This window comes from Phoca vitulina, unplaced genomic scaffold (assembly GCF_004348235.1).
Source record: "Phoca vitulina isolate PV1807 unplaced genomic scaffold, GSC_HSeal_1.0 scaffold12, whole genome shotgun sequence".
In the NCBI taxonomy this organism is placed as follows: Eukaryota; Metazoa; Chordata; class Mammalia; order Carnivora; family Phocidae; genus Phoca; species Phoca vitulina.
This window is the reverse complement of record NW_022589715.1, coordinates 46,271,310-46,298,986: the sequence shown is the minus strand read 5'-3', so window position 1 is coordinate 46,298,986 and position 27,677 is coordinate 46,271,310. Positions and strand designations below refer to the sequence as shown.

The following is a 27,677-nucleotide window of genomic DNA, read 5'->3' as shown; positions in this document are numbered from 1 at the left end:
ACCACAGACGGGGTGGCTGCAAGAGCGGAGATTTATTTCTCAGAGTTCTGGAGGCTGGGAAGTCCAAGATCAAGGTCCCAGCAGGTTCAGGGAGGGCTCTCTGCGTGGGCTGCACATGGCCACCTTCTCGCTGTGCCCTCACATGGCCCTTCCTCCATCTCTCTCTGTCCTCTTCTTATAAAGCCACTAATCCCTTCACCCTCATGACCTCATCTAACCCTGATTACCTCCAGAAGGCACTACCTCCAGACGCCGTCACAATGGGGGTTAGGGCTTCGTATGACGTGTGAGTTTGGTGGGGAGACGCAAACATTCAGTCCATCGAGAGGATGGTGGTGGCAGGAGGCCGCAGAATTCACAGAATAATAATAGTTACGAATAATCCCTCACTCCATGCCAGGTACGCCCTGTCCTCACTGAATCCAGTCAGTAACCCTGAGTAGGTGTTCTTTTCATTCCCTTGTTACAGACAAGGAGTTACGGTTGACGAGGTGAAGGGACTCATGGATTTCACTGGAAATGGCAGAGCTGGGATTTGAACCTGGGCAGCCAGAACTCGTAGATACCCCCTGGGAAGGCTGCTCAGAATCCTGGACTGAGGGCGCTCATAGAAGCAGTCTAGGCCAATCTCTCCTGTTACAGACGTGGAAGCCGAGGCTGATGGAAGTGGAGCGACTTACCGAGGACAGCAGTCGGCTTGTGTTTGAACTAGAATGCTCCACTGGAGGCAGCCTCGCAGCTTCAGGCTCTGTCCATCTCCAGGCGGCCGCCCCCAGGAGCCTGCTGGGCCAAGCCATTACACCACGGCTCCTTTACCATTTTGTGCTGGGTTCTGCTTCGTGGCTCCACCTTGGTACCATCCAGTGGGGCAGAGGGTTTTCTGGGCACACCTGGCTGGAGGAGGGAGGATGGGGCCATGTGTCATGGGGGAGCCTGAGCAGGCCAGGCCCAGAGGCTCAGTGGGGCACGTGTATGGGTGTCTCCAGCGTGGAGCTCCTGTTTGTTAAGGGAGTCAGGAGCAGGCTCGGGGCCCAAAAGACATAAAAATACACGCAACTCACCCACTTTCCCCTTCATGGCAGAAGGACCCGTGTCCTTCTGAGGCATCACTCACAAGGACTAGGCCTTCCTCTGAAGTCAGGAGGACGTGGATTAGACCAGAAGATGCTTTCTGATTCCCAGGCAGGGCCCTAAGCACCAATGGAGGTACTTGAGAGAAGGGGCACTTGCAGCAGTCTTGAGTTTCTCTCGTCTGGAATGCAGAAACGGTACCTGAGTCTGTGTGTGTATTGCATGGGGCTTCCATGACCCTCCAGCTTCAGTAAGGGGTTTCATCCTCATCTCTACTCTATGAGGTGGGACGCAGTTGTTATTCCCACTGTATGGGTGAAGAAACTGAGGCTTGTCCAAGATCGTGCAGCCTGTAAGTAGCAGAGCTTAGATTGATGGCCAGGTGGTTGTCTCTTTCACGCTTGTGTCCTACCTGTGACACAGGAGCCCCCCCGGGGAGCAGATTACAGTTACCACTGAGACGGGTCCACGCAGACAAGGAGAGTACGGGTGGTGCAGGAGCCCCGACAGAGGAGAGGTTCCCGGCAGTTCCTGCAGAACCCAGCGGCCAGCCAGGAGGGACGATGCGTCTGGGCACTGTCCTTCTGTCCCTGAGGGTGGCCCACAAGGGGGCCTACCTGGGCCTTGGTTAGATGGGGGGCTTCAGCATCTCCTGGCCTCCATTAGCCCTGGGTTGACTAGGAGCCGCAGCCCCAGTGAAGCCTTGTACCACTGTCCCCTGGGTCTGCTTAGCGTGGAAGCAGCCCGGGGCAGTGGTGTTGCTGCGCGAGTTGGTCAGAAAACTTCCTTTTCGGGGTCGCCATCAGTCGCCGTGGACTGGAGTGGCAAGTCTGCTCTCCCACCCTGTTCCCCAGGCCCTGCAGCGATTCCCTTGTGACTTCTGCCAGCCCCTATTTTATTTTTAAGATTTATTTGAGAGAGAGAGAGAGAGCAAGAGTGAGCACGGGGTGGGGAGAGAGGCAGAGGGAGGGGGCGAGAGAAACTCCAGTAGACTCCGTGCTGAGCGCGCGGCCTGACTCGGGGCTCAGTCTCATGACCCTGACATCACGACCTGAGGCGAAACTGTGAGTGAGACGCTTAACCCACTGCGCCACCCAGGCACCCCGGTAGATACCTACTTTTCATGGTGTTGCCCCACCGCCATCTTGATTTGTTTGGGGGGAACATCTTCCATTTACTTTGTATTAAAAAGCAATCAAGACTAATTCGGTTTCGAGGCCCTTCTCAGAAGATCTGTGTGCCTCCCTTGTGAAGCCCTTGGCAGGGCCTGCTTGTTTGATTCTGCGTGCTCCTGGCTGCCGGGCCTGTCTCCCACTGAGCCTGCTTGTTTGGTTCTGCGTGCTCCTGGCTGCCGGGCCTGTCTCCCCACTGAGCCTGCTTGTTTGGTTCTGCGTGCTCCTGGCTGCCGGGCCTGTCTCCCCACTGAACTGGAAGCCCTTGGGGGACAGGTGGTCCTTTCTTCTGCACCCCCAATCTTCTCTCCCTCTTCTCCCTCCCTGGAGCATCCATGCTCCAGCTGAATGAGGTCTGCTCCTGGTGTCCAACGTGATCTAAAGAGTTCTGCCCCCTTTTCCTTTTCTTGAGCCTCCGCTCATGCCCAGCAGGCCCCTTCTTTATTCACTGTGCACGGAGATAGCCCTAACACTCCCTGTAGGCACAGGCCAGGTGCCTACTGTACCTGCAGGCTTCCCTCCACCAGCAGCCTATAGCATTCTCTTCCTCCTTCAAGCTCATTTGGACCTTGACCCAGTCTCCCCAGTTCGGTCAGTATGTTCCTCCTGCCAGGTGTCTGGCCTCTGGTCGTAGTACCCCTCACAGTCCCTGACCCATGTCTTCCTGGAGAAAGTAAAATCTGCCCCCAGTTGATTCAGCCTGCACCTGCCAGGGATGCACAGAGGAACAGTTAGGGTCCCTTCCCCTGAGGGAGTGGCATCAGGTGAGCAAAGTCTGCTGCTGCTGTGATGTGGCTCTGGGAGAAGCAGCTGCTCTGGAGGAGGAGCTAAGCACGAGGTAGCTATGGCCAGCCTGATGAGTCACAAGCTGTAACTGGTGCCACTCTTTCCTGTCCAGTCCCTGAACAGACCGGTCATGGTGTCAGTGGAGTCTACCATTTGGAAAAATCAGGAAATGGAAACACCCCAGGGGTGGCTAGTCTGTAGCTTATTTCTATGACCTGCTGGGGTCAGGGCAGTGAAGTTCCTGCTGGCCATGGTGCCCCAGCCACGGGGCTGCCCCCACTTCTGTTCTGTGGCATTTGCAAAGTCCCCTCTGGGGCTGCAGCTTCCTAGCAGCCCACTTCCAAATGGGGGTAACATGTCTGGGATCGCCTTAAGAGTTGAGTGGTTGGAGGCCTTGTTTTCCAGGTTTGGGGTCGGTCTGGCTCTAATGTTCTCCAGAACAACCTAGTAATAAGCCTTTGGACATTTAGCATCAGATCATCTCCGTGGTTAAGAAACTAGTGCCAGAGGTTTTACTGACACAAAACCGTTGGCTGTAGATCCGGACCTAGAGGTTTCTGTCTCTGCAGCAGGCCTCAGAGCCCCTCTCAGACCCCAGCCCTCAGTTTAGTGGGCTGGGCTGGGGGGTGCTCATACCTCTTGCCCGCAAGCTGCATTTGGCTCTGTAGTAGCATGGGGTCCTTGTGAGATCATGGGGGATGGGCCTTTCCCAGGCCCCAGCCTTAGCTCTTGATAGGATCTGGTCTTCCTGTCTCCTCTGGCACTACCTTCAGCAGGAGCAGAGAATTTCCAACCCTGGGGTGCCAGGGTAGCTCAGTCCATTAAGCGTCCACTCTTATAACAGTCAGGTCTTGATCTCAGGGTTGTGAGTTCAAGCCCTGTGTTGGACTCCATGCTGGGCGTGGAGCCTACTTAAAAAAAAAAAAAAAGGGAATTTCCAACCCTGATTATCTGACTTGACCCTCAGCCAGCTCTGATTGTTGTCCACAACCAAAACAGGCCCCTTAACAAAGCTGCATTGTCCAGAGGGATTGCCAGGAGTGAAGCTTGCCCTTTTTTTTTTGTAGTCTTTACTGTGGACCCTAAGAAGTATCCAGCACAGGCTAATATCCTGAAATGTTCTACCAGATGCCCTAAGCTCCAGTCTTCACCTCAAGACAAAATAGGCTGCATTTCAACAGGCACTGCTGCTGCTGTGTATCTAGAATTCCAGTTTCTTAGTTGAGAGATGGTAAATCCTCAGTCATATCTGACCTTAACTCAGCCAGTCTTGCACTTCAGCAATTATCCCCTCTGACATCATACTTCTGGGGATCAGTTTCCATATAATCAGACTTAGGGTTATAATGACAAAAATGCAACTCCAACTAGCTGGAAAAGCAACAACAAAAGGAGGGAGGCACTGGAAATGTATGCACCCATGTAAGTAGAAAGTCAAGGCAGGTAGTTGGGCATCAGGCATAGCTGGATCCAGGCGCTCCTTGTGTTGATGTCTTTCTCAACAGCTCCAGGTTTACATGGTTCAGCACATAGCACTTAGAACCGCAGGAGGAGAGAGTGTCTCATTGACATGGCTTGGTCTCATCTAGGTTTCTGGGTTGGTGCCAGTGGTGGGATTTCTCCACCTGAATCTTATGGACTGAGTTGGAAGAATGGTTCCTCAAAGGAAAATCAGGGTGCTGTTACCAAAGTAGGTGAAAGGTATGGAGGGCAGAATCCCAGAGCTCAGGCAGCACCGACTCACCTCAAGTTACACCAGTAGTGACCAGGTCAGGATTTGAACTCCGGCTCTCTGTGACTCCAGCATTTGGGGCCATCCCTGATGCCCAAAAAGTACCTGTTGGATTGAACCACTCTGTCGCAGAGAGGGAAGTGAATGAGCCCTAGCTAGTTGTGGAGCTTTTCTAGGTTAGCTTGGAGGTGAACCTGAACTTAAGGAGGAATCATCTGCAGATGAGTAGAAGAGGTGCCTTCCAGGTAAAGGAAGAGTCCAAAGAGAAGGTCCAGGAGAAATGGAGGTGACTTATTGAGAGGTGGGGTGTGATCACACCTTCTTAGAGCAAAGGGGGTGGCGGGTGTGGGACTGACTGGGAAATGAGGGGGCATTGAGAGCCTTGCAGTAAAGCTCAGGGTGAGGGTGCCTGGGTGGCTCAGTCGGTTAAGCATCTGCCTTCGGCTCAGGTCATGATCCCAGGATCCTGGGATCAAGCCCCGCATCCGGCTCCTTGCTCAGCAGAGAGCCTGCTTCTCCCTCTCCCTCTGCTGCTCCCCCTGCTTGTGTTCCCTCTCTCTCTGTCAAATAAATAAATAAAATCTTTAAAAAAAAATAAAGCTCAGAGTGTCTCTTTGCTGGTATTCTAGAACTTTGGCCCTAGGTAGCCATGCTTTGATGGGCAAGCAGGAGCTTCAGGGCCAGTGCTGTCGACATCTCAAGCTCACCCGCTCAGCCCCCCAAGCCGCGCTATCACTGTCCACCTCTCGGAGGGCTGTTCCGTGGCAAAGGGCTGCCTCTTCCCTTGGGCCTGTGTCACTTCCGTTTCTCTGGCACTAGCTCTGTGTGGTGACATGTAGGGAGGAATGACCCTCCATTTCTCCAGCCATGAGTCCTGCCCTTTTTCCCCTCTCGCTCACAGCCCAGCACCAGGGAGGCCGCAGACCACCCTCTGGACAGGCTTGCCTGCCAGCTGACAGGTAGAACACGGGCCTGGCTGTGGAGAAAAATGGCCTCGGTTCTCCCCAAATACCACAGCTAGCTGTTAAGTGGTGAAGGTGCTGTGGAAAGTAAAAATGTAAAAAAAAAAAACACACACAAAAAAACAAAACAAAACCCCCAAACCATTTAGCAACCATGAGAATTGACGATCCACTAAATTCTCTTCTCAGTCCTCGAGTTTTTGTTTTTGTTTTTCTGTTCTCTTTCGGTTAGTGCAACCCCAGGCTATTCTGCTCTCACCTGGGAGCTTGTGGCTTATTGAAACTTTGAAAATAAAGACACCAGGCTGCTCCTAGGGCAGGACATAGTCGCATATTTTGTTGGGGGGGGGCAGTTTAGTCCTGGTATGGCAGGAATTAGCTGTTGATTTTGGCTTCCTTTGCAAAGGGGGCGTGGGTCGCTGGCCTTGTGGGGAGGCGGGACAGCACTCTTGGTACGGCTGCCCTGCCCCCACACTACAGTCCTGGGAGCGAGGGCCTGGCCTCCAGAGGGAGAGAAACAAGTGGAGGGGAATGCTGTTGGGGCATCTTAGAAGGGGTTAGGTGTGTTCTTTGTGTGTGCACCTGGCCTTTGCTGAGTGCCTTCCTGGTCTGGGGGCGTGGAGTGCAGTCAGGCTTTGAGGGGTGCATTTGAGTTACCAGTACCGACATGAGGGCCTATCCCCTTGCAGGGTGGACGGCTATAACTCAGCCATCAGATAACGCATGTGAAAGGTGGGCTACCAGGGGCTGGCCAGAAGTCCAACGTCTGGGAACCCCTGGGGGTCACAGCGGGTAGGGGGAGACCCAGACATTGTTGAAGCCAGAAGACCTGGATCTAGTGTGGACTCTGGCACTTCTAACTGAGGGGTGTTGGAAGGAATCTCTCCTCCTCGAATTAGAGGTTTCATTTGTCATTCCAGGGAAGGACCAAATCCCTTCCAGAGAGGTCATTATGAGCCTCACTTAACATTCTCTGAGAGCATGTGTTCTAATCTATATAGTATCACCAAATTTCAATTTCACGGTCCCCCATGAGTTGGGCATTGATAGTAATCCCATTTTGTGTTTCACGAAACCGAGACTTAGGGCTTCTATAAACATTTTGGGTATATCCTTCCAGTCTTTTTTCCTGTAGGTTTATATGTGGTTTTTTTATAAACAAAAATAAGTTCATACAATCATATTTTATAATGTTTTCTAAAGTGACTATTTTATGAGCCATTTTCCAATACATGTCTACATCACTGTTTAAAGCTTCATAGTATCACATTGTAAGACTCTTTTGTAATTTAGCAAACTTGTCCCGTTATTGGACCTGTAGGTTAAATCTCATCTTTTTGCCATTATAAACAGTGCTGCCATAGATATCTTTGAAACTAAATTTTTGCATGTGTCATTAATTTTTTTAGTGATAAATTCCTAGAAGTAGAGTTACTGGATCAAAGCATAATGTACTTTTTGGAGACTGGCACATGGAATCAAATTGTCCACTTTCCCTTTTTTTTTTTCCATTTTTTTAAATTGGTAAAATATACAGATACATAAAAAGATGCTCAACATCACTGATCATCAGGGAAATGCAAATCAAAACCACGTTGAAATAGCACCTCATGCCAGTCAGAATGGCTAAAATCAACAACACAAGAACCAACAGGTGTTGGCAAGGATGTGGTGAAGAAGGAACCTTCTTACACTATGGGTGGGAATGCAAACTGGTGGAAAAACAGTATGGAAAACAGTATGGAGGTTAAAACTTAAAAACAGAGGGCGCCTGGGTGGCTCAGTCAGTTAAGCGTCTGCCTTCGGCTCAGGTCATGATCCCAGGGTCCTGGGATTGAGTCCCGCATCAGGCTCCTGGCTCTGCGGGGAGCCTGCTTCTCCCTCTCCCCACTTGTGCCCTCTCTCACTATCTCTGTCTCTCTCTCTCAAATAAATAAATAAAATCTAAAAAAAAATAAAATAAAAAAGTTAAAAACAGAATTACCCTATGATCCAGTAATTGCACTACTGGGTGTTTACTCGGAAGATACAAAAACACTAATTCAAAGGGATATATATACCCCTATATTTATAGCAACATTATTTATGATAGCCAAGATATGGAGCAACCCAAGTGCCCATTGATTGATGAATAGATAAAGAAGATGTGGTATATAGGTACAATGGAATGTTAGCCATAAAAAAGAATGAAATCTTGCTCTTTGCAACAACATGGGTGGAGCTAGAGAGTATAATGCTAAGCAAAATAAGTCTGAGAAAGACAAATACCATATGCTTGCACTCATGTAGAATTTAAGAAACAAACAAAAAAAGAATGAGTAAAGGGAAAAAAAAAAAAAAGAGACAAACCAAGAAACAGACTCTTAACTATAGAGAACAAACTGATGGTTACCAGAGGGGAGTGGGGGCGGCGGGGCTGGGGGAAACAGGTGATGGGGAATAAGAAGTATTTGTCGTGATGAGCACCGGGTGATGTATGGAAGTGTTGAATCACTGTATTGTACACCTGAAACTAATATAACCCTGTAGGTTAAGACTGTAGGTTAAAACATTGGTAAAATAGATATAACATAAATTAAGTATCTTAACTAATTTTTAAAGATTTTATCTTTAATTGTGGTCAAAACATGTAACATAAGATTCACTATCTTGACCACTTCTAAGTGTACATACAATTCAGTACTGTTACAAACATTCACATTGTGCAGCCAGTCTCCAGAACTCTTTATGTTGCAAAACCCCAACTCTGTATGCACTGAACATCTCCCCATTTGCCCTTCTCTGCAGCCCCTGGCAACTGCTGTTCTCCTTTCTGTCTCCATGAATTGGCTACTTTAGGTTCTACATACAAGTGGAATCATATACTATTTGTCTTTTGGTGACTGGCCTATTTCACTTAGCATAATGGCCTTAAGGTTTATCTATGTGGCATATGGTAGGATTTCCTTCTTAGGCATATATCACATTTTCGTTATCCATTCATCCCATCAGTGTACTCTTGGGATGTTTCTACCTTTAGCCTGTTGTGACTAATGCTGCATGCACATGGGTGTACAAATACCTCCTTGAGACACTCCTTACAGTTCTTTTGGGTCTACACCCAGAAGCAGAGTTGCTGGACTCATAAGGTAATTCTGTTTGTAATTTTTTGAGGAACTGTCACTGTTTGCCACAGCAGCTGTACCATTTTGTGTTCCCACAGTGCCCTGCTTCTGAGTGTAATTTATAAGGGTTCTTCCCTACCTGGCATGAGGCTTCTTCCCTGAGGGCTGAAGCAATAACTTGCATTTCTTCCTCTCCCTCCCCTCAGCCCAGGTACCTAAGTCTGGGCTTAGCCTTCTGTGGGTACCTTGTGCCCTTGGACCTACTGGATAGGAGGGAGGGAGGGGTCCACCCAGCTGGAAAGTTCCATTGCAGAGGAAATGTTGTGCTCTCCACCTCTGCATCTAGGGCCCAGGGCTCCAAGGGTGGGGCTTCTTGGAAAGATGCCCATCTGTGATGTGATGAGTCATCTTAGCCTGAAGAGGCAGGGTCCCGCCAGGGTGTTGAGCCCAGGGCTAAACCAGATCAGCTTGCCTCCAAACCAAAAGTTCCGACTTAATGAAAAGGCAAGCACTGTTCTTGAAAGGGGCCCTCCCTTGGCTTGTAGAGCTGGGCGTTTTCACAGAAAGGCCCCTTTGCCAGTGGGACTCAAGAGGCAGTACCCTGGGCTTCCTGGCAGCCCCTGGCTTCCTGCCCACTCACAGGGCTGTGTGACAACCACTGGGGTCCTTTGAGGGCCAGGCTCAGGAGCAGCCCGTCTCATCTTGGATCTAGTGTTGTGGTTTGGCCACTGGTGCAGAAACGCTCACAGGGCAGAGGGTAAAGGGACCCAAGGGCTAGAGTGGGTTTCCCATCAGATATTTGTGGACAGGAAAATGGACCTTCGTGGGAGTCAAAAAGCAAATGTAAGGTCAAGAAGCCCCTTTTTATGGGCAGAACTGGATGCCTAGACTGTGACCCTCATTAGGAAAAGCCATTGCCAGCTCCAGGAAGCTTTTTGGTTGTATGTGTATTGGAGATTATTTCACAGAGGACCCCCTTAGTGACCATAGCTCTTGTACTTCAGTCTTTCAGTTCTCTGCTCTCACAATTGCTTCCTTCAGAGAAGGCATCCTATCCATTATTTTTGATCAATGTTCATACAGTGAGGTACATTGATCTTAGGTGTATAATTTGGTGAGTTGGACAGGTGTAAATACCCATGTGACCAGTACCCCACTAAAGACAAAGAACATTGCCATCACCCCAGGAGTTTCCTGCAGGCCCTTTTCCAGTTGGTTCTCGCTCTACCCCCATCCTCAGCCCCCCGGCAATGATTGGTGATTGGTTCGTTTCTATTACTACAGATTATATTGCCTTTTTTTGAATGTCATGTAACTGAAATCCTATAGCATGGACTTTTTTGATATCTGGCTTCTGCACAATCTGATTTCTTGGAGATTCATCCATGTTGTATGTATATCAAGAGTTTGTCCTTTAGTTTATGTCTGAGTGGTGTTCATTGTATAAATATGCCACAGTTTGTTTATAAATTCAGCAAAAAACCGTTTTGTAAGTGGAGCAGGAGAAAGCCCGCGGGCTCTCTCCTCTGCATAAGTGAATGGGTGCATTCAGCTCTATATCCATCCACTCACCAGTCACCAGGCCCTGCTCTCCCTGGGTGCCAAGAGCAATCAGGAATGGACAGAGAGGATGGTTCCAGGGTAGGAAAAAGGCATATGCAAAGGAGATGCAGGGAAAACGTGCTGCTGGTTCTGAGGTCAGGAGGCTTACGATGGCTTCAGAGAGGAGGTGGTTTCGCTGCGAGTTTTCCAGGAGGATGGGACTGAGAATTTCCAGAGGAGCATGGCGGAGAGGCCCCTGCTGGGTGCAGGGGGAACAAATGAAACGGTGGACAGTGGAGGCTCCACTGACAGATGTTACTCAGTTCACCACCTTGCAGTGGCCAGCCCACTGGAGGCAGCCTGAGCCGGCCAGGCGGCTGGCATCATCCATCCCAGGTCTGGGCCCAGCCTAGGGGCAGGAAGGAGCCCAGCTGGCAGCCTGTCTCTCACATAAGCCACAGAGTGACCGTGTTGAAACAGATCCACTGTAGGGCTTCTGGAATGTCTGCGTCCTCCCGTCGTCTGCCCTTGGTCTCCCAGGCCAGGCCTCTGAACAGTTGGTTTGTCCCACCTTCCTGCGGGGTGGACAGGCCCGGTGGCTAGGGAGGAGGGGCAGGGCCAGCACTAGCAGTGAGCAGTGGTGCCTGCCTTCCGTCTTCTTTCTGCGTCTCCTCCAGGACTCCCACTAGTCCTCTGCCCCATTCAGCGCTCGCGAGTGAGGAGCTTTTCCCTCCTGGTCATGAGTTATTTGGCAGGAGGCGTGGTGACATTCAGTGACCCTGGTCACCGAGTCTTTGTGTTGAGCAAGGGTCTTCATGTTCTGTGCCTGCCTTCGCCCGGACCAAGTCACCCCAACCTTTGGACCCGTTCACGCCCCAGCCTGGCAGAGGACAAGGTCACTAAATCCATATGAGTTGGGATCTAGCCAAGCAAAACGGTAATTCCTTACCTTGTGTTTGCAGGGCACTTTGCACTCTGTCAGGCAGGATCAGGCTTGCCATGTCTTCTGCCAGCCGGCCGGTGCTTGCTGAGTGCCCACCCAATCGGTAGAAAGATGAACGTGAGATGGTTGTGCCTTTAAAAGCGTACGGTCTGACTGGGCAAGCGTGCGAAGAAATAAGTATAAGAAATGGTGGGGCAGGAGTATGTCAAGCATAGACTGGGGCCCCAGGAGGGAAAGGTTGGTCACACCAGGGTATATTAGGAGGGGCTCCACAGAGGAGGCAGTATTTGGAGGGGCAGAAGGTAAGTGGTGATTTGGGGTGGACCTAGGGAATTAGGTGGGGGCGAGGGGTGCATTCCAGGCAGCAGGAAAAACGTGAACAAGGTCAGCAGTTGGAAACAGGAGGTTGGCTGTGGATGCAGCTGCTGTGGTGTCTTAGCTCAGGCTGTTATGACCAAGTACAGACTAGGTGGCTTATACACAACACACGTTTATTTCTCACAGCTCTGGAGGCTGGAAGTCGGAGATCAGGGCACCAGCATGGTTGGGTTATGGTGAGGACCCACTTTCATGTTGCAGGCTGCTGACTTCCTCTGTGATCACGTGACGGAAGGGGTGAGGCAGCTCTCTGGGGTCTCTTTTATAAGGCTACGAATCCTGTTCATCACCTCCCACAGACCCCTGCCTCTAACACCATCACCTTGGACACTAGGTCTTCAACATAGGACCTGGGGGCTGGGGGCACAAACATTCAGCCTGTGGCACATGGCAAGCGCCAAGGATGGCCTGATGACAGGGATGGAATCCTAGAGGGGTTGGTATGGGGCACCAGGAGTTTGGACCTCACCCTGTAGCACTGGGGACCCCTGAAGGGTTGAAGCAGTGGAGTTCTGGAAGGATCACCCCGGGAGCAGTGTGCAGGACGCATTAGAACAAGACTGGAGGCAGGGAGGCCAGGGAGGCTGACGTCATCCACTCGAGAGGTAAAGCCTAAAATGAGGGAGGCAGAGAAGGGGAAGGGAAGTATTGAGGGCATGGTCATAGTGGGCACAGGGCAGCAGAGAGTTGGGGGTTCTACTCCTACGGCTTCTCCAGTAAGTTCATCCTGAGCGCCTGTTGCATGTAAAGTACCGTGTGGCACACGAAGGTGAGAGAGACCTGGCTGCTGCCCGTGAGGAAGCACCAGTCAGGACAGCACTCTAGTCAGGTCTGTGTGTTAGTCACATGTGACGGAAACACAGTCGGGACTGACTTGACGCAAAACAGGGTGGGGTGTTCCGGGCGCGTATCCTGGGACGTGTCGGGGGTAGAGCCTCGGGCAGGGTGCTCAGACAGTGTCTGCCCTCTTCAGGCTGGTCTCATCTTGATTCTAGATTTTTCTTCTCCATGACCATGAATTTATTCAGTCTTTTTCTTGTCTTTAAAAAAAAAACAAAACTCGGGGCGTCTGGGTGGCTCAGTCGTTAAGCGTCTGCCTTCGGCTCAGGTCATGGTCCCAGGGTCCTGGGATCCAGCCCCGCATCGGGCTCCCTGCTCTGCGGGAAGCCTGCTTCTCCCTCTCCCACTCCCCCTGCTTGTGTTCCCTCTCTCACTGTGTCTCTCTCTGTCAAATAAATAAAATCTTTAAAAAAAAAAAAACAAAACAAAACTGATGCAAATATAGTTGTTTTCCTTTATGGCATCCACCGCTAACAGGCATAACAGTGCTTTCCCTTCTTGGCTTCTGACCTTTTCTGGACTCTTTCTTTTTTGTTTTTGCTTTAGAGCAATGGTTTTACTTTATTTTATTGAAAAAAAAAATTCGTTGTGATAAAAAAAATGACGGAGTGGGTGCCTTGGGGGCAGAGGCGGCAGCTGTCCGCTTGCAGGCTGACCCGTGTGTGAGTAACTTAGGCGAGGACCAAGCTGGGTCCGCGGAAGGGTGCCTGGGAAGTGCGGCCTAGCTGCAGCCTCTGTCGTGTGCAGACAGCAGGGCCTGCAGTGGTGGTGCAGAAGGGCTCACAGTTTGCCCACGTGGGGCTTTCAGCGACGGGGGGAGAAGAGCTGGCTGTCAGCCCCCGCAGTACAGCATAGAAACGGCGAGTGCCGGGCCAGCGGGTGTCTCCGGCCGGCGACTTGGAAGGAGGGTCAGGAATGGTTCCTGTAGGAGCTGGCCTGGAAGGGTGGGCAGGAGTTGGACGCGGGGGTGCCACGCTGTGGTTCCGTGCGGGGTTTGGGGGTGCCCGCTGTCAGCCCGCAGCTTGACCCCAGCCACCACCAATACCACCGCTTTAGCTTCCTCCTTCCCTGCCGCCGACCTCGCCCCCCACTGGCTGCTCCTGAGCCTGGGTTTCCCCGGGGTGAGCCCACCCCTGGGCCCGTGAGCAGGGCCTGGGGTCAGGGGGGGCCAGGGCAGGGCAGGTCTGAGGTGCTGTCCTCCTCCCTCAGGCCTCTCCCTGGAACGCCTGCCCAACTCCATCGCTTCCCGCCACCGCCTGACGGAGAGGGAGGAGGAAGTGATCACCTGCTTCGAGAGGGCCTCCTGGATCGCTCAGGTGTTCCTGCAGGAGTTGGAGAAGGTGAGCTGAGAATACGGCACTCCGCTTCTAGCTGCCTCCAGGGAGCGCCTGTCACAGCAGGCCCCCACTAAGCCCGTGGATCGCCCTTGTGCATGTTGGGAAACGGCACCCTCCACCCCTCCAGTGCCCCTCCGCCTCCGTGGTTGGAAAGCTCCTCGCAGTAGACCTATTCTGTCAGAACGAGACCCTTCGCCTCCAGCAGACAGATTTAATAAACTAGTCTGCACCAGGGAGCCCAGAGCCTCCTGGGTGAGCTCGACTCGGACGACCAAATGTGACAGCCTATCTGCGCCCGTTAAACTTACGTAATCCTCACCACAACTCTGTGAAGTAGGTATTGTATTTATCCCCGTCTAGTAGATGAGGTTTTTGGTTTTGTTTTGTTTTGTTTTAAGATTTTATTTTTATTTATTTGACAGAGAGAGAGCACAAGCAGGGGGAGCGGCAGGCAGAGGGGAGGCCTTGGAGCCCATTGTCCGAGACTTTCAGAGGCCAGCAGAGGCCAGCCAGCCGGGGTCTGGAAGTCCTTAGGCCTCCCCTTCTCCCCACTCCCCCTTGCAGGAGGCCCGTATGAACTGTTTGCAGGCCAGAGTTGTGGTGTTAGCAGTATACTGTGATGTTACCCCAGTTCTTCCCTTCTGGGGAGCTCTTGGTTTAATGGGAGGAGGATAGACAGCTCAATTTCACAAGGATACCACAAATGGTCACTGAGTTCCTGCTTTTGTGTCAGGCAGTACTCTGAGTACCTTACAGCCATTCTCGAATTTAACCCTCACACCCACTGGCTGGGAGAGGCCCTGGTGTTCCTATTTCCCAAGTGAGAAGCTCGCGTTTGGGGAGGAGTTCAGACAGCTGCTAAGTGGCATGGGCAGGATTGGAACCCTGGGAGTGTGGCTCTGATCACTCGTAGGGGAGAATTCGGGGCTGGTGCCTAGACATTCTGTTCAGTAGACAGTTAAAAGGTGCTAGAAGGCAGGTGCCACGGCAGAGGCGCCCGGGGTCGGTGTCATGAGCTGAGAGTCAGAGCCCAGAGCCTCACCTACTTTGGCAAGTGCCAAAATGTCAATCCAGCACCTGTCTTGTGACAGGCCTTTTTGGAGGAGTCATCCTCCAGAGCCGGGTTTCTCAGCCTCAGCACTATGGACATTGGGGCCAGATCAGTCTTTGCTGTGTGGGGCTGTCCTGTGTATTATAAAATGTTCAGCAGCATCCCTGGCCTCTACAGATGCCAACAGCTCCCCGCCTCCCAGCCAAAACGGGGTGACAACCAAACTATCTCCAGATATGCCAAATGTCCCTGGAGGGTAAAATCGTGCCCCTGTTGAGTGTCACTACCCTAGAGTCCCTCTGCCTGATTGGATTTTAGGAGGAAGGAAGAAGTGATTGGGGGACTCAGGGAAAACAGCACTCGAGCACATTCCCTGGCAGAAGTCCACTCGGAGACTTGGCGTGGTTGAATTGACCTCTGCTGAGGTCATGTGGATCCCTGCTAGACAGCAGTGTTTCAGGAGCCCTTCCCATTAGAATTGTATATGGTGTAGAGAAAACTTTCATGAAATAGTCTCCCATTCAGTCAGAAGCCTAGGCTTTCGACTTTTAAAGGGGGTTGCGATGATGGGCTGTGGTTTGTAGGGCCGGAATCAGGGCCCTGTGGCAGTGGGCTGACAAATGGGCCCTGGGAGCTGGTTATCTCGGGTCAGGGGAGGGCAGACGGTGGAACCCTGTGCATTCTCAGGAATGCTGTGTGTCCCTCCTACGACCCAGCCCCAAGCTCCAAGGAACTAAGAAGCTCTCTTAAAGATAAGGTGGATGGCTCATTGATTTGTTTCTTGGATCAGGGAAGGGAGGTGGCATAGGAAAGGCAGGCCTATCTTGGTGGGGCTGGATGATCCTCTTAGAGCTGAGGCTTGAGGACAGGTCAGTTAATAACACAATTGCTGCTCAGGTTTTCCTGGAACCTGGGGTCTTAGCTGTTGGGCTATTCTGACATCCCGTGGTTATATGACAGGAACAGCGCCTGGTATATGGTAGTCACTCAAGGGTTTGTTGATTGAGTGAACCAAGAAGTCGTAGAAATAGCCTGAGCCTGTAACTGGCCAGACCTAAGTTTGAGGTTTAGGTGCATGCTGGCTTTGTGACTTCAGGCACGTTCTGAGCCTCAGTTTCCACGTCTATGAAATGCAGACAAAACCAGCTTTGCAGGGCTGTTGTGGGCATCCAGCATTTGGAGGAGGAGAGCGTGTTTCAGACGTATGTTAAACAAAAGCAAATTAGATTGGGTTTGGTCTGAGAAGCGCGCGGCATGCCTCTGAGGCGGCTCGGGACGGGCGCTGGTGATGGGGCCGCCGGATCTGCCGGGGCTGACTCTCACCCCAGCCCCTCTGACTCAGAACTCTGAGACAGTGGCTCTCTCCGTGTTCCCCTTCCCAGATCACAAATAACACCACGGCACGGCACCTGAAAGGCTCTCACCCGGTCGACTATGAGCTCACCTACTTCCTGGAAGCCGCCCTCCAGAGCGCTTACGTGACAAACCTGAAGAAGGGGTAGGTCGCTGGCAGCTGAGTGGGAGCTGGACATTTCTCTCTGGGCCGGGGGTGCTCCTGACGCTCGTCACGTTAAGTCTGGCCTCTCTGATCTGGGTGTGTGCTGGTGTGTGCTCTCTCAAGAGGATGGTGGGGGCTGACGTGTTCCCAGCTTGTCAGGCACACACCTGGGGAGGGGGGCAGTCTGGCCCCAGCTGGACCCCTGGCCTGGAGGAGGCCTGTACGCCCCTTCTCTGTCTCCATTCTACCCTCACTGTCAGACAAGGGGATACTGCTCGAGTCCCTGTCTTCTGAATGGTAAGAACAGGGTAGAAGGGTCCCCACCAGGAGGCAGGCTGTCACCCTGCTCTCGGGGGAGAATACCTCCCAGAGCTCCTGATCCATCCCAGCTGCTTGGAAAGTCAGAAGCATTATCATCATTTATTTGTATTATTTTTCATGACAGTCCCCAGCTGGGTAAGCTGCTGGCCCAAGCTTGAACTTCACACCTTTTGTTTTTGTTGTTTAAGTGTTTCTTGCGACAGGCCAGGGAGGCAGGGGTGTCCCCGTTGGGGACGTGTGGACCAGGAGGCCCGGAGAGCCCTGGGCTCAGCCCACCGTGTGGCTGGGGGGGTTGGGGACTGGAGCTCATCACGGGGACCCTGGGAAGCATGCCGCCTCTGCTCTACCTCCACCACTTGTGCTCTTCTTTCCTTTTGTGGTTGCTGAGCTTCAGTTTCAGAGACGCAGTGGCCCGGCGGGCCGGTTCCTGTTTTTGCTGCCCGGGCAACTGCCACCTGGCTACTTCTCCCTAGCTGCAGCCCCGGCCCCTGCCCCCGCCCCGGGGCACCCTTTGGTCTGCAGGTGCGGCTCTCGGGGCTGAGGGGGTATGTGAAGAGATGCCCCCTCGGCAGAACCTTTGCAGCACGGGGCTGCCGCCGCCTGTTTTTACAAATAAAGTTTTATTGGAACATAGCCACACGAACTGTGGACCTACTGTCTCTCACCCAGAGTGGAATAGATAGCAGATCCTAAAATATTTACTCCCTGGCCCTTTACAGAAAAGTGTGCTGCGTGTTTAAGAGGCCCTCCCTCCCAAGGCCACCTGTAGGCACAAAGGGTAGAGGTGCTCTTCTGTATGGCACACCCTAGGAGTAGACCTTTGGGATTCCGGTGTCCCCTTCGTTCTTGCGTTTAACAAATATTCATTGCCTGAATACGGGCTGAACCTGCGGGAGGCCCTTGCTAAGCGCTTCGCCTCGTGTGTATTTGGTCCTCCCGATAGCCCTCTGTGGTATGGGCTGTTGCATCCCCATTCTACGGGGGGACGTGGGGGCACAGAGAACATAAGTGATCTGCCCTGGGCAGAGCAGGACTCCACATGCAGGACCTAGCTGACGCTCCTACCCGTTAGGCTGCCCTGCCCACAGCAGAAACTGCGGGGGTAATGAGCCCCTGCTGCTGCCGCCAGGTGCGCCCACCTCCTGTGTGATTGCTCCAAGTGCACGCCGGCTTGGTAGGTGTGGCCTCAGCTTCCAGTTGGAAGAGTTTGGGGGGGCGCCCTGGTCATCTGGAGGTCGTCAAGGCAGGGCCCAGGAGTGGGAGGCCACCCAGCAACCCTGGGCAAGTTCCTCTTCTCTCCCCCACCCCCGGCTCCGCTTCCTTCCTCGAACAGGGGGCTTCTGTTTGTCCTGCATTGGGGGGGGGTGCGGTGAGGGTCCAAGGAGAGGCAGGAATGAAAAGCACCTTGAGTACTGAGCTCAGAGCACAGGGGGTGCTGTGAACCCCTGCTCCACTGTGGTCCCCTCAGGGCTGCCCGCTCCCCTTCCCCACACCACACGTGTTCCAGGTGTGACGAGGTTAAGGTGACCATCAAGGACAGCCAGGAGGGAAGGAGGGAGAGAGCCGGCAGTTATCAAACACCTGCTGTGTGCATGTGCTCAGCGGACGGTGTCCCGTGAAGGAAGTCAGGTGACCCCAGGTCACTCGAGAGGGGACAGAGCCTCAACAAGGTTGAGTAACTTGCCCCACCTCACCCACTGGGATTCCAGCTTCGGATCCAAGTAGCCTCGAAACCCATGTAGTTTCCAGTTTTGGGGTGGGGGGTGTGGGGGAAGGACAGGGCCCTGGTGATGGTTGGGCTGATCCTGGCTACGCTGACTCAGGGCTCTCTCTGCTCCTCTGGGACCCTGAGTCACCATTCTCAGCGGGTGGCTCCTCTTCCCGAAGCTGGTCCCACCCCTCCCCGAGTGGGCCTCTTCCTCCCTGTCTGTGTTCTGCACACTCTGGCTGTGTGTGTGTGTGTGTGGTGCCACCAGCAGTGGACAGAGCATTAGCCAACCCTCACCCCTCCAGGAGAGCCCAAGTAATTCCAGTTACCGTTCTGTTCCTGTCGCTCTGCTCCCCACCCTGCGTCCTCTTTTCCTTCCGAAGCCCAGATTTTAGTCCTGAAAGACAGGATGATGACTCTTCTCCTCCCCCTCCCCCAGCCCCCCTGTGCCTACCAAATAAAGAGCAATGGAAACTGAATCATTTCTTTCCAAGCAAACAGCCCAAACATTTGAAAGCTTGAGTGTTGAGCAGCAGTCCCCGGGACACGTGGCAACAACTCAGCCCCTTCGTCCATTTCCTGTGCCCGCATCCAGCCCAGAGGTGGCCCGGGAATGTGACAGATATTTTTAGGGCAGGGATTGTGGCCCCATGTGCTTGGCTGGACTTTAAAGAATTTCTATCCCCCTTTTCTCTTAACAGTAGCTAATACTTGTTGAATACTTACTGCATGCCAGGCAGAATCCTATGAAGAATTAATAATGTCCCCACTCACTGAGGAAAGGAGAGAAGTAACTTGCCCAGAGCCAGCAAGCCGGTGCTGAGCGGGGTCTGTCCCCGCACAGTCCCGGGCCTTGCCTACCACCCACCCACAGTGGTATGAGCTTTCGTAATTACTCATTATGGTCTTCAGGTCAGAGTTCTATCTTCCTAGGTGAATCACCAGTTCCAATGGTTTTTTATATACATATTTGTTGTTGTTAGGAAGTTAAAAAAAAAAAAAAGTCGCCTCAATCCAGGGTTTCTCAGGTACTGACCTGTTAACATGGTGAGCCAGATACCAGTACATCGTAGGCTTTCGCGACGTCCCCAGCCTCTGCCCGCCAGGTGCCGGTAGCTCTTCCTGCCCCGAGTGTGACAACCAAAAATGTGTCTAGACGTTGACAAATGTCCTGGGTGGTGGAGGGCAAAATCACCCCCGGTTGAGAACCACTGCCTTAGCCTAAGGTGTGAGGAGCAGAGGTTCGGAGGTACTTTGGGACCCCGATGTCTGACATGGGGTCTTCTCCTCCAGGGCAGCTCTGAAAAGTCTTTAGAAGGGCTCCAGGGCCATTTCCTGTTGGTAAATCCCCCCCACCTCACCTGGGGCTCTTGGGGTGTTTGGGAAGGTGATAAAACCTTTCCCCACGTAAAGAGACGTCATGGCCCAGTAAGGGGGAGGGGCTAAGGGAAAAACCCCAGAGAACAGCCCAAGCATTCATTTCACAGGCAGCCTCTGAGAGCCCTCTGTGCACCAGACACCCCACCTGACTCATGGGGTTGAAGCTGGGAACAGGATGAGCTCCCCTCCTTCGGGAGCTTCCATTCCAGCACGGAGCAGACAGTCAAGGAGCCGAATGTAGCCCTCAGACATTGCTAGGTTCTAGGGAGGGAAGGGGGGCAGGGAGGTGGGGGTGCTGCTGGGATATGGTGGGCTCTCGGGGACCAGGGAGCTTCTGGGCCTTAGAAGACTTCCCTCGGGGCCTGAGGAGCAGGGGGAGATGGTGGGACCTGCTTCTGGGCAGAATCTGAGAGCTGGCGCTCATCCCCATGTGGGCCCTGGGTGGACTGGGGGTGCCCCGCTCCCAAGGACAGATGGCCACAAGCAGTACCCGCTCCCAGAGTCCAACCTTGTCCCTCCGTGTGAGGATTTGACATAATTTAAAGGGTGTGGTGTTCTCCAGTGTGCAAAATGGGGGTGCGGGGGTTGCTTGACCTCCAACAGCTCTTCTTTTATTCTGGGCTTTGGTTAAGGCTGGGCCTAAGTATTTTAGACTTAGTAGGTTTGAGGGCCATTCATTTTTCCGCTAGGGGCCTTGACCTAAAAGGAAAGTTATGAATTGAGAGAGGCCCCATCCAGAGGGCAGGGGTCTGAGGCCCTCGGTTCGATTCCCCTCGCTGCCACAAGAGGGCAGCAGTGGACTCCGATCGGAGCTTTGTCCCAGGTAGTTCCGCAGGCACCAGCTGCCAGGAGAGGGCACCTTTGGAACGTGTTCTGGTGGCTTCGGACAATGGCAGCGGGGCCCAGAGTCCTAGCTGTGGAAGAGGTTTGGTTCTCCTTTGCATGAAGCAGCTCCAGGGGTGAGGTGCAAGGGAAGCCAGGGGCGACGCAATAGCAGGAAAGTTGACTGTCCCTGTCCAGGGCCCTGACCTCACTAGGACCTGAGTCTCTGGGCAGCTCCCAAGAAACAAGAACGTGAGCTGCAGGCTTCTTCCCCCAGAGTGGGCAAGGGGCCATTCTCTTTGGTTTTTTTTTTTCCCCTTCCTTCTACCTAGACCTGCAGAGCCTCTTCTTGGCTCTGGGCTGAGAGTGAGCTTGAGCCATGTGTACTGAACCAGGTGGGCTGTATGTTTCGTGCGTGTTAAAAAAACAAAATTGTTTTTTTTTAATTACTAAAGCAATATGTGCTCACTGTACCAAAACCAAACAATAGAGAAGGGAGTGTGTGTGCTTTCTAAAGGAGTTTCCTGGGCTTGGCAGGTTGTTCAGCCTTATAAAAGCACTCTCCCTCGCTGAGGGCTGTGGGTGTGTGTGAGTGTGTGGGGGGGAGCGCAGCTGCCAGCTAGGTGCTGACTTGAGAGGCAGCTAAAGCTGCCTGGGCAGCAGCCGGCTGTGGGGAAGCCGCCTTAGAAGGCCCGGCCTCCTGTGTGGTATGACCCCGTGAGGGGTGTCTTCAGTCAGCAGCAATTTTGTCTTATCCTTGACAGCCACCCACTATCTGCAGGGCTGGGGAGGGCAGGAGACAGAGTGCTCTAAGGGGGATTCAGGGGCCAGAATCCACCAACACGGAAGCCCCAGAGAGCCTCCTACTGACCTGTGTCACTCTTTGGGGCACAGGAAAGCCTCTGAGGCCCATTGGAGAGAATATACTCTCCCAGGCTTTCTTAATGCACAGCCTGTTTTTATTGTTAGCACCCACTCACTACCCGTCCCGCACCTCGCTAGACAGGAAGGATCTCTTTGCTCAGATGTCCTCAGTGCCCTGCAAGGGAAGTGTCACTACCTTTTTCTGGGACTTGGGGTGAAGAGGAGAGCTCTAGTTTTTGAAACTGATGCTATGGGTCTATGGCAGGAGTGAACAGCTTGGTAAGTTTGAACTTCACCTGACCTTGCCTCCTGATTCAACCCTCCAGCTGGTGGGATCTGCCAACTGGCTGTGTTCTTCTCGGTCCTTGACCAGAAACCTCTCCTGCGCAATCACTGTCAACCCTGAAATGGGAACTTCTGGCCAGGGTCCCATGCCACAGTTGTCTGTTTAGATTCCATTCAACCATAAATTCCACGCAGTTTCTTATTCTCTGTTTCAGATCAAACCAAAAAACTAAACAAAACAATATTTGTTGCGGACCTACTATACGCAAAACACTTTGCTAAGCTCTGAATAAATTCAGGAGTGTGGCTGATTTAACAGACTGTGTGCTCCTTACCTGCAGGTCCACGAAGGAGATATTCACTCCCTCAATTCTATTTCTCCGTTCATTCCACGAGTGTTTGTTGAATGTCTCTTGTCAACAGGGTTGATGACCAACCAGACACTGGGTGACAGTAGGTACTTTGGAAAGACTAGTCACTTAGCTGAATGTCAGGAGTCCTGGAGTTCACACAGCCAGGAAAGGAAAGTATAACCCTGCTGGGTCAAAAGACAAGCATTGTCTTTCTCAGGAATCTTTTTAGTTTAAAGGGAGAAAAGTCTGAAGCCTTGGTGCCTGTGGTAAGCCCGCCCCTCCCCTCAGGAAGCGATGGCCTGGAAAGGCGGGTGTCTACCAGGCTTTCATTTTCCCGTTGGAAAATGGGAGCTTATTTATTCCACAATGATTTCTTGAGTGCCTTCTATGAGTCAAGCATTGTGCTGGTAGCTGGGAGAACAAAGCCTGCCTTACCAGCCTCATCAGAAGCTGTGAGGATGGAGTGAGACAGAGCACCTCGGAAAATCTGCCCGCTGCCTGCTGCTGACAAGGGGGCTGCCAGGGGCTCGCCACCTCCTCACACCTCCCACCTGGAGGCCTCCCTTGATGACCCATCCCTGCCTCACACCTCTGTCTTTCTGTTCCCGGCCAGCCAGGCTTGACTTGAGTTGGGATCAATGGCTTCCTGGCTTCTCCACACGCAGCCTGATTCTGGGCCAGGGTTGGTCTGAGGCCCTGTTTGGATATTTGTTGAAAATGGCAGCTCTGCTCTGAAAGGTCAGCACGAGAGACCGAGAACAAAGAGATCTTTCAAGTTGCCCTCTCACGGGGCTGGACAGAGCCCCAGCTCTACCTGGCACGGGGAGCTTTCTCTCAGGCTGGTGGGAGAAACCCCATCTGATTTCCCATTTCCCGGAGGCATAAGCTGAGGCAGAGGGCTGTTCCCAACATCTCAGGACAGGTCAGGGCCTGCTGGGATCCCAAATCTCTCCCCGTACAGCCCTGGCCACCAGAGCCTCTGTGCTGGTTTTTCTCTTTATGGGCATTCCGTAAATATTGGGATTTACCCAAAAGATGCCTGAGGATGATGACTTGCCTTGTGAAAGGATTCCTGGGAGCTGATTTAGATGCCAGAATCCCTTACAGATTTGAAAATAGTAAAATTACACAACTTTTTGGACATGGGATCTTGTGAAAATGTAGTTCTGAATCCTTCATTGTGTGCGTACCGGGGGGCGGGGGGCAGGATCCCTGAGAGTCTGCATTTCTCTGCACCCCCCCCCCCCGGCGATGCCAGTGCCTCGGTCTGGGGGCCCTCTCCTAGTGTGGATGATGTGGAGACTAAGGCAGAGAGAGGACAGTCCTTGAGCTGGAGTGGGAAAAAGAGACCGTAGTCCCTCTTGGCTCTGGGCTCCTGGTAGCAGCCTGAGCTGGGCTGCCAGGGAGGAAGGTGGCAGGGAGCCCACAGAATGGAAGGTCACCCACAGGTCCCAAGAGCCACGGACTGACTCTGGGCCCCAAGGCTCTGGGGCAGTCCCAGGGTCCAGCCTCTGGGCCCAGCCTTGCCCCAGCCTGTGGCCATTGGCCCAGCTGCCAGGGCATTGCTCTCCTGCAGACTTCCCAGAGCCAAACATTTCTTCTCTTTTCTGGAAGCCCATGCCTCCTGTCTTGTTGCTCTCTCCTGGTGGCGGCTGGTGCTGGGCTCTCCCCTCAGCTGGCCTGATCTCTGGCCAGCTAACACTGGGTTCTTTTCTAAGGCAGAGGCCTCAGTGGGACTGAAGGGCCTCTGCTGCGGGCTCCTCCTACTTGGGCTCCTGGGGACTCCTAGTCTGTCCCTGGGTGTGGTGTGTCTCCCAGGGAAATCCTGTGTGTATGTCCCCTGTGGGGGCAGGGCTCGTGGGAGGAGACAGGTGGACACAAAGCTGGGAGATCCCCTCAGGTACTTCTGTCCTCTGCCTCCTACCCATTCACTCCTGGACTTCCAAGCAAAATAACATGGCAGATTAAAACATAATTTAATAAGATCTTTAGGACCCAAAGTAAAAGGGGAAAGGAAAATAACTATTTGGTGTGCCTCGCCCACATGCCCAGGTGTGTTTGGGCTTCACACACGTTCATCTTCCTGACAGCACTAGGAGCACATGAGGAATCCTCCTCCTGTGGACAGGGAGGCGAGGACTCAGAGTGGCTGCTACACTTTCCCAAGATTACAGATTTAGGATCTGGCTGCAAAACTAGGGTTTCCATGTCAGGTTGTCCCTTCTGGAACCTGGCTTCTTAGCATGGGAGAACCGGAAGACACTGAGGCTCATCCAAACCAGTGGTTTTCAAAACTGAAGGTCCATAGGAACCCCCTGAAAACTTGGTAAAACCCAGATTGCTGGACATTGCAAACTGCACAACTAAAGGGAGAGAAGAGGCCACATCAAGGAAGGACTTACAGAAGCTATCCCAAGATGAATGGGGCAAAACCCTGGACACCGTGGAAGCCACCATGGTCCTGGAGAAGAACCTGAACCAGGCCCTTTTTGATTTGCATACCCTGGGTTCTGCCCGTGAAGACCCACATCTGACTTCCTGGATGGCGACTTCCTAGCTTTGACCTGAAGATGACCTCAGTTATGGAACTATTCAGTGGGCACAGACAGCAGAAATCTCAAGGAGAATTCCTATCTTTCTGGAAAGAGATAAAGGAAAAGTGGATCCTAGAAACGTGTGGGGGGGGGGGGCCTGTAAAGTCGAGAGATAGAGGTGAGAATTCTCTATTCTGTGATCCAGCACAAGTTCTAGGCTCACCCCTGCATGCACGTGTTACATGCACAATACAAACCCAGTTCACTGCAAAGGTTGTAGGAGCAGAATAATAATACAAAACATGATCCACTTGCTAAAATAAGCCCTGAGTGGCACGCACAGAATTTAGTGAAAGCAACATAGTAAAGGCTTTGAAAACCGAACTGATGTTAGAAATCCCACCCACAGAAAGGGAGACAAAATGCATGGTCTAAACGTACCCAGGTTGTAGGCTGATTACCTCAAAATTTAAGATGGTTGGGGTAAGGAGGTAAAAATCAACATTACGTGGAGGACAATGGAACACATGATATGACATTAGAAATACTATAATAAAAAGTTACTCAACATTAAAAAAAAAAAAAAAGATTTCGCTGGGCACAGCCAAGAGTTTCTGATTCAGCGGGTCTGGAGTGGGGGGCGGGGGGGACGGTCTCACACTTTGTATTGTTAATAGGTTCCCAGGATGCTGATGCTGCTGGTCCAGGGACCACACTTTGAGAACCTGTGTTCTAATCTATTGTTTCTCAAAATGTACCTCTGGTGATACACAAGGTGGTTTTGAGTGATATACAGACTTAACTTTTTGTAAGTACTTCTATATTTAGTATCTACTGGCAAAAGAAAACAAAAAGGAAAAAAGAACTAGCACACCAAATCCATGATTCCAGGTGTTTTTGATTAAGATACATCTCCTAAAGTAAAGAAGAAGATGTAAAGAAAAGTGTTACCTAAATAAAAACATTGATGGCGTGCAGCTAGGAGCAAAACTTGTAACCGTGGGGTGCAGATGACAGAAGTCTGGGAGACGCTGTCCACACTGAAGGCCTGGCTTGGTAGAGGAGGAGACCGTGCACAGCCCACGGAGGCGAGCCCGTCCTCAGGCTACGTGGCATCAGTGGCCGCGCCCAAACTTGAATTGTTTATCAGGACACCTGTGGTTCCCTGGCCTCTTAGCCCCTCCTGGTTCTTCTGAAGCTCTGGACAGACTGGGAAAGGTCATTGTGCCTCTGACTCTATCCCTGTGGTCTTTGTCTCCACTCTCAGCCCTGCAAACGAGGGTCTGTGTGTATAATGTTGGTGGTTTGCACATCTTTGCTTTCATCTCTGAAACCAGAGGTTCCCAGAAGGCAGGGACTTGGTCTGCCTATTTGTCCTTTTATGGCTCCAGGCCCCAGAGCCCCCAGGAATCTGTTCTGTGCATGAAAGATGCAGGAGGGGCGCCTGGAACTTTCCTGGCTGCCACCTTTGGCTTTTCATCTCTCTGTAGTCTTCATTTCTAAATTTGCCAACCTGGCGGCCTCTGCTTTCCCCTGTGAGCTGTGATCCAGGGAACCCCCAGAGCAAAGGAGGAGGGCAGGGCTCAAACATTTGCTGTGTGCCAGGAGCCGTGCTAGTGCTGAGCTTCGGGAGCCAGACAGGAGCCCTGCCCTCCGAGTGCACGGTACACGAAGGGTCAGGCCGTAAACGGAAAATGACCATGCAAGGTCATGCTTCAGAAGAGGAATTAACAGGGAGCAAGAGGGACGCAGGCTGGAGGGGCGAGTGTGGGGAGGGGTCTGGGAAGGCTGCAAGGAGGAAGTGTTCTTGGAAAGGCTTTCTGAGGATGAATGCGGAAGGGCTGTTTAAGGCAGTGGGAGGAGCCTGTGACAAGACTTGACATAGGTCATATGGTCGGTTATTCAAAAAGGACCTGAGTGGCGGGAGACGAGATGGGTGAGAGGTGAGGAGCAGACCTGCCAGCGCCACGATACCATTGCGAAGACCTAGACTGGATTCTGTGAGCCCTGGGGGTGCTGATAGAGGGGCTAGCCTTGAGGGGGGGTGGGGGTGGTGAAAGATGACGTTTGTGTGTCAGGCGTACAGACGCCTCCAGGGTCCATGGAGCAGTGTTTCAAACTGCAGGCCACAACCCATCAGTGGGTTGCAAGACCTGTTTAGTGGGCTGCAGCCAGAATTTAAAAAAAAAGAAGAATAGAGCAAGACGTCAAATTGGAAATACCAGAGTGGCCTGCACACAGTAGAGCTAAGTAGTGTGTCAAGAAACTTGCTTCCGTTTTATGTAAGGAAAGTGTGTGCATACTGCGTTACAATCTAAAATGTATTTTTTTTATTCTGGGTCACACTTTAAAAAGCTTGCAAATTATTTCGAGGCCCAGAGGGCTGGCAGGGGTTGGGGGAAGAGGTGTGACTGGCCCTTGTGGTTATCCAGGCCCCAGGTGATGCAGGCTGGTCCAGGGCCATGGTGACAGGGACTGAGAGGTGAGGATGGACCCCAGCATTGGCCAGATGTGCTGGGGGAAGATGGAAAATTTGAGGTGGATTCAAGTAGGTCTGACACCAGCCAAGGCTTTTGGGCCAAATGACATCTTGTTTGAAATACTCAATCTTGGTCCCCTTCTGGTGGTGAGCTGGAAGCCAGGGTTCCTGGGGGGCTGTGGAGGAGAGGGATCCTTCCTGTTCTTCGGTCGACAGTGTCCTGGGCTTCTAGGATCCTGGTGTCACAGCTCTGACCTTTCATTCCAGTTGAGTGTTTTCAAGTAAAACTCAAATGGGCAGGCTCCTGCTTGAGTCTGCAGGTTTGATGATGATGTCTGTGGGAACTAAGCTGGGAATGACTCTGCTTCTGCTGTCTTCCCCCTAGGAACATCGTGAAAGGGATGAGAGAGCTTCGGGAGGTCCTACGTACCGTGGAGACCAAAGCAACTCAGAACTTCAAAGTGGTAACACAGCGATGCCTCAGGGCTGGGTGCTGGCTGTGGTTGGCTTATACA

General features: G+C 52.4%; 1 protein-coding gene across 2 annotated transcripts in view; it reads left to right on the top strand.

Moving 5' to 3' along the window:
- The window catches only part of TTC7A (tetratricopeptide repeat domain 7A), a 101,508-nt gene that overhangs the window by 2,100 nt on the left and 71,731 nt on the right, over positions 1–27,677 (top strand). Inside the window, exons 2-4 of one of the 2 annotated variants that reach the window (XM_032411032.1) lie at positions 13,740–13,870; positions 16,301–16,416; positions 27,548–27,626. In XM_032411032.1, coding sequence (XP_032266923.1) covers positions 13,740–13,870; positions 16,301–16,416; positions 27,548–27,626 — 326 coding nt within the window. Of the gene's footprint in view, positions 1–13,739; positions 13,871–16,300; positions 16,417–26,617; positions 26,684–27,547; positions 27,627–27,677 lie in introns of those variants that run through there. The other variant, XM_032411034.1, reaches the window with a different exon arrangement.